The following is a 6,192-nucleotide window of genomic DNA, read 5'->3' on the forward strand; positions in this document are numbered from 1 at the left end:
CACTCATTTTCAATTTCAGTTTTGAAATAATTGCTCCGGTTATATACAGTAGTTCTAAAGCTACTGCAGGTAATTTGTGCTAGATTAGATTGTCCCATAGAGATACAACATAATGAAAACAGATTATTTATGGCTTACATAATAAGTGAGAGAAGAAAAGATATAAAATTGAATTTATTTTAAGCTCATACATGTATTGAAATTCATCTATATATATAATTCTGAAAATCTTGGTTGTGAGTCTCTGTAGACCATTTGATTGGTCCGTCCGTCGGTCCGCCCGCCCTCCCATGGCTCTCATTGGCCGGTGTGTATAAACCTAATGTATTGAATTATATGTTTCAAAAGCCTTAAAAAATCTTAGAAATAGATCCAGTTTAACAAATGGTTAATACAAGCCCTCTAGAACCCCACCCCCACCCCCCAAAAGGCTAATTGGGATCAAAGGCTAACATAAGTGCAAGCAATAACCTACAGTCATAACAACACCCTTCATATATGAAAGTTCATGACTTTTGAATCCCTAGATGGTATTGCTAATTTCAGTTTGCAGAAGACTCCTCATCTCTTAAGCAAACATTTTGATGAAACAAAGTTATTAAGTGCCCTATAATTGTAAGTGCTAAAGAGCTATTACTTAAATCTCCTCTTCTCTCAGACTTGAATAGATTTTAGTATGTAATGTCTCTAATCATCTCTTTACACTTCCAACCCTCAGAGATCCTTTGTTAGGGCTACGTTAGGATATATTTTCTCAAACAGACTTTCATTTGAGGAGTAATGTCTCATTATCTTCTGTTCAGTCAGCCTTATATATTCTGCCAGCACTCCTTTATCTTGGATGGGGAAATTCATAAATATATATATATATATATATATATATATATATATATATATATAGTGGTTGACAAATCACCAAAAAATCTACTCGCCACCTAGTACCAAACGTGTGCTGCTTGGGCCAATATTTACTCGCCCGGGGGTTAAATCCACTCGCCCGGGGCGAGCAAATGTATAGGTTTGTCGAACACTGTATATATATATATATATATATAGACCATACGATACCGGTTGCAACACGACATCAAGGGACAGCACGCAGGTAAGTAAATCAAAAATGTTCTATATTTGATAGAAGACACAAAAACTGATGTTTCGGTCCCCCAGTGGGACCTTTCTCAAGGTGGTCCCACTGGGGGACCGAAACGTCGGTTTTTGTGTCTTCTATCAAATATAGAACATTTTTGATTTACTTACCTGCGTGCTGTCCCTTGATGTCGTGTTGCAACCGGTATCGTATGGTCTGTTATTGCTTTATGGGATAAGCACCAAAACTTATTTACTTGCATATGGTGTGCCGGCTGTGCATTGGATTCTATATATATATATATATATATATATATATATATATATATATATATATATATATATATATATATATATATATATATGAATTATATATACACACACACACTTGATAACCGAATAGACGATACCGTTCTGTGGCTAACTAAATGCTTTTATTTGTGCGAGCTTTCGAGATACACTGATCTCTTCTTCCGGCTGTGTTGCAATGGATAAAGCAAGGAGGTCTATCCCTATATACCAATATGGACCACATAGTATCTCCACACATTAATAGTACTGCAACAATCTCTTACATTTCTACACCTACCACACCATTGGTATACACTCCCACACAAACCTTTTGTAAAGCGCTGTGTATACTGTGGGTGTTTTATACATTTATATCTACACACACACACACACACACTCTTACATCACTAACTCTTACATCACTAACCATTTAACACCTTAAGTCATAAATCGCATCCTGCACAGGGGGGAGGGATAGGCATCAGTCAGATACATTCCAAGATGCAATGTTTTTAAGTACAAACCTTTCTTGCTTTATCCATTTTAACACCGCGGGAAGAAGAGATCAGTGTATCTCGAAAGCTCGCCCAAATAAAAGCATTTCGTTGGCCACAGAACGGTATCGTCTATTCGTTGTTGATTATATATGTATCCTAACTTGCATATACACAGTGGAAATGAGAAGGGCTAAACACATGTAATGCTTAAAGAATAATCTTTGCGCTCTCTTGCTTTTGCAGGAAACAGTTTGAGGAAATGGTGTCATACTTTAACATGGTTTCAGCAGAACAATTTGCTCATCATATTGTAAAGGTAAACTCAGAAAGCCGACAGAAAATGCTAAGAGAATTTTATACCAGTCGGTATTCTGCAGTGGAAGATCTGTATCCAGTACAAGTCCCATTAATGCTTAAGGGTGAAAAGGAAAAAGAGCACACACACAAAAAACACACACAAAAATTAAAAAAGAAAAGAAAATCATGTATAAATACATATTCAGACCAGCGCTATAAATCCGAGGAGACCCTAGGTCCACATGACTCCAGGAGGAGCCATAAAAATGTACAACAATTTGATATTGACACTTTTGCAGATGGTTGTCTGGATTCACATTCTAAGGATGTGGAGAAGTCTCTTAAGGTGGCCCAGGAAAAGACCAATGCAAAACACAGGCATACATGTACAACTGAAGAGTTCTCAAAAAACTTTAAAATCAGTGAGGCACATATTGGGCTTTCTGCTGATACCCAAAAGCACACCATGGAGGAGACATCATTCCAAGGTGAAAACACAACAATGGTAAAACAAAGGTTAAAGACAAGTTCTATTGTGGAATTGCTTGGAGACACCTCTATTCTTGATGATCTTTTTACAAACCAGGCTAGCCGTCGGACAGAGTTACCAATGAAACTGCGCTGTGAAATGCCAGCAACCAAAGCAAAACGCCGTCCTAAAGATTTTTGGGATATACTCAGTGAACAGAATGATGACAGCCTCAGTAAGCTCACTGACTTGTCTGTGAAAGAAAAGGTGTGTGAAAGTACAAGCTTATCTTCAACAAATAAGAGAGACTGGGATAATTCTCTATGGGTAAAGAATGACAAATTTTTATGGCGAAAAAATGGCCCGCAACAGGATGTAGATTGTGCTTTTCCAGGCAAATCATCTGATGCATAAGTGTGTACAGTTAATGATGAATAGTAAAATAGAGATCAATAGCAGCAAAATATTTGAGATTCTTGCCGAGTATATGCATTTTCCTATAACAGACATAAAGGACGCAACTGGGAATCTTTTTAATGTAGCAAATATATGCAAAGTGCTACTGTACTGTACATGCTGTACATAATAATAATGTTTTAGTAATAATTACTTGCTTAAAGTCTATCCTAAAGGGGCTTGAGCTCTGGTAAATCCAGTAGAATATTACACTGTTACACATTGTTACCTTTCTCTAAAATAGTCAACAGTCCGTATTGGACAGACATTGTAGACTCTTCAAACATTGGAGCAGTGAGCAAACTTTTCTGGAAGCCATAATGTCCCTTACATTAGTAGCAATTAACAAATAATTTTAACCTCTAGCTCACATCCTTTTTCTCTTGTCACGCTAACAAAGTACTGTAGATGCTAAGGAAGCCCATGTTGGTTTTGAAGCTACGGGTAGATATAACGACTGCAGCCTGCTATACTACAGACACTTAAATTTAGGGTCTTTGGTGCCTACTTGATATGCTGTGAAGCAGCCTTCTCCTTGCTTGTGAAGGTTTCAACTCATTTCAAATAAATTGAGCTGAAAGCTTCGTGTGCAAGGTGAAGATGCCTTCTTAGCATAGTGATTAGGGTCCTTTTTGTCTCTCTTCCCCTATAAATACTGTACCAAGATTAATGAATTGTATATGGCTACAAAAAGTATTGCAGTGGCTAAGAAGGGAATATTGCTATTACAAACCAACTGTTAGTCCCTGATATATGAATAGTGGTGCAACATTCCAATCTTGCCCGAGGAACATCTTAGTTTTTAGATGAAGCATCCTATGAATAACATCACATAAGCCACAATTGGAGCCATGATCAGTGCTGCAAAACAACTTTTTAATGCTGGGGCTTGTTAAAGAAACTGCTTTGCAGAAGGGAGACAAGCTTCTGTGTTAACCCTCCCCTTTTGTGTGATAGATTCTACAGTACCACTGAAGCCTTAGTTCTAATGGTCACTTTGTCATCCAGCAGTAAAAATGTTATATTTCCACTATGACACTGACCTGAAGCTATTTGACCAAATAACCTCACTTTTGAAGTGAAACTTCTTTAGCGGCGTGAATGCAGTTGATTGGAGACAGAAGTCAGTGGTGATGGAAGTTACATCACTCCTGGCAGAAGAAGCCATCAGTGTTGCCAGCTTCCACCAGGAGGAGTCAGCGCTGAACGGATGGACACGGACACACACAGCACCCCACCCCCCCCCCATTGTCCCGTGCTCTGGCCTCCTCTGTCCCCGCTCCGCACACTGCTGCTGACTCGGTCTGCCCCCCTCCCCACCTCCTGAAACACGCGTTCTAAGTGAAACCTCATTGCGTTTTGGCACTGAAATTGTGGTTTGATTTTTAATTAAAAACATCACCATTGCAAATACAATTTCTGTGACAAAACAGTGACAAAAGACAAAAGTTTCACTTAAAAGGTGCGTGCTCGGCGTAAACACTTTTTTTTAATTAATTGAAAACGATTATGGTTGAATGCTGGTATATAATAGCATACAGTATTGCGTACGGTTTTTACGATATACTGTAGATTGCTGTAATATCTGAAATCTCTTACCAGTTAGACACTGTTATTTATGATTTTCATGCGCTACTTAGGTTTACATTTTTATAATTCAATGTTATGCATATTTTTATATTAAGTGTGTTTTTACTATGTATTGTTTCCAAAATATTGTAGCTTTCATTGGGCACTAAATTAATACTAAATGCATATGTTTTTTGTTAAAATACATTTGTACTTCATCCTTCTAAATGTATTATACTGATACAATAACTACAGTGTACTTATTATAGCTAATCCTAGGCTCACTGCAATCAGAATACCCTAAGTGTAGATCACAAGAGTATTTGAAAAATATTGCTGGTGTAGAGTGAATCTTCTGATCCTGCGACTGCTCTTCAACTGTGATTTAAGAACCTAGTAATGTGATGTTGATAAATTTCTCTTGCCATTGAGTCTTGACATTTGGAACTAGATGGAAGCTGTCATTAGAAACAATGGAAGCGGAGCCTAGGTGTCAGACGTTTATACAGTGCACCTGCGCACATAATCTTGAAAAGACTATTTAGGATCAAGTGAAATATTTTATTACGTAACTTTCGCATTGGGATCTTTTCTTTAATTTTTCTGCGCAAAAACATTTGCTTGTATCAAACGTTTGGCTGCTATTGTAGTATGACTGGCCATTGAAATGATTATGTATCAAACAATAAACCTCAAATTTGTCATGAAGATGATTGATAGTTTCATTTTCAGCCCACATAACCTACTGCATTGCATAATTTGAAAAGATGCTGCTCAGTATAGCAACAGCTGAATTCACAGTGAAAGGTAAGAAGAGATGACATTAAAGCTGCAGTTCAAACGAGGGTGTGAAAGACCAATTTTCTTGTATTCTATTTTAAGAAGCATGTTTGTTCCTATAGCAACCATTTACATTCCCCCGATCTAAAGATGTCGCCAAACTTCGCCGATCAATAGACGGAGAACTAATTGACCGGCAGCTATGCAGTTCTTTAGGTAAGTAGAGATTGCCCACATGAAGCTATTGAAGTAAAAAAAAAAAAAAAACGGGAGCTTGAACTGCAGCTTTAAGTACTGTAGATGTTACACGGGTGGAGAAATTATGGCAACATTAGGATAATTAACTATTGTTCATTTTAAAACAAGTAGGGGTAGGTGACATACATTACAGCACATGTTTTAAAAGGAGCACCTTAGAATAAACATATGGGGTGCATTTGCAACATGTGAGGAGTGAGCTCCGAGTGTAGTGGGCCATTGAAGCCGATATATACAAGCACATCAAAAGTGTTTTGATGCTAAAAATAGCTGCCAACTATCCTAACTATGTGTCCGAAGCATCAGAGAAAGGCCCAACAGCATGAGGTCCCAGACTTCTACAAAAAATTAGATCTCACACTCCGGACTCCCTGTACCTTGGCCTCTCCACATGGTCCGTCGAACTCTGACCATGAGGAGGATACACAATCCTCAACCAAGAGGGATATTGAGGACTTGTTTGGAAATATTAAGACGCTGCTCCAACAA

At 37.9% G+C, this 6,192-nt stretch overlaps 1 protein-coding gene across 3 annotated transcripts in view; it reads left to right on the forward strand.

The window, feature by feature from the left end:
* The window catches only part of ERCC6L2 (ERCC excision repair 6 like 2), a 185,467-nt gene extending 180,094 nt beyond the window's left edge, over positions 1-5,373 (forward strand). For all 3 annotated transcript variants that reach the window (XM_075599141.1, XM_075599147.1, XM_075599151.1), the window contains one exon: positions 2,118-5,373. In XM_075599141.1, the coding sequence (XP_075455256.1) occupies positions 2,118-3,054 (937 nt within the window). In that variant the 3' untranslated portion in view covers positions 3,055-5,373. The remainder of the gene's footprint in view (positions 1-2,117) is intronic.
* The last annotated feature ends 819 nt before the right edge of the window (positions 5,374-6,192 follow it).

The sequence above is a fragment of the Ascaphus truei genome, chromosome 1, assembly GCF_040206685.1.
Source record: "Ascaphus truei isolate aAscTru1 chromosome 1, aAscTru1.hap1, whole genome shotgun sequence".
In the NCBI taxonomy this organism is placed as follows: domain Eukaryota; kingdom Metazoa; phylum Chordata; class Amphibia; order Anura; family Ascaphidae; genus Ascaphus; species Ascaphus truei.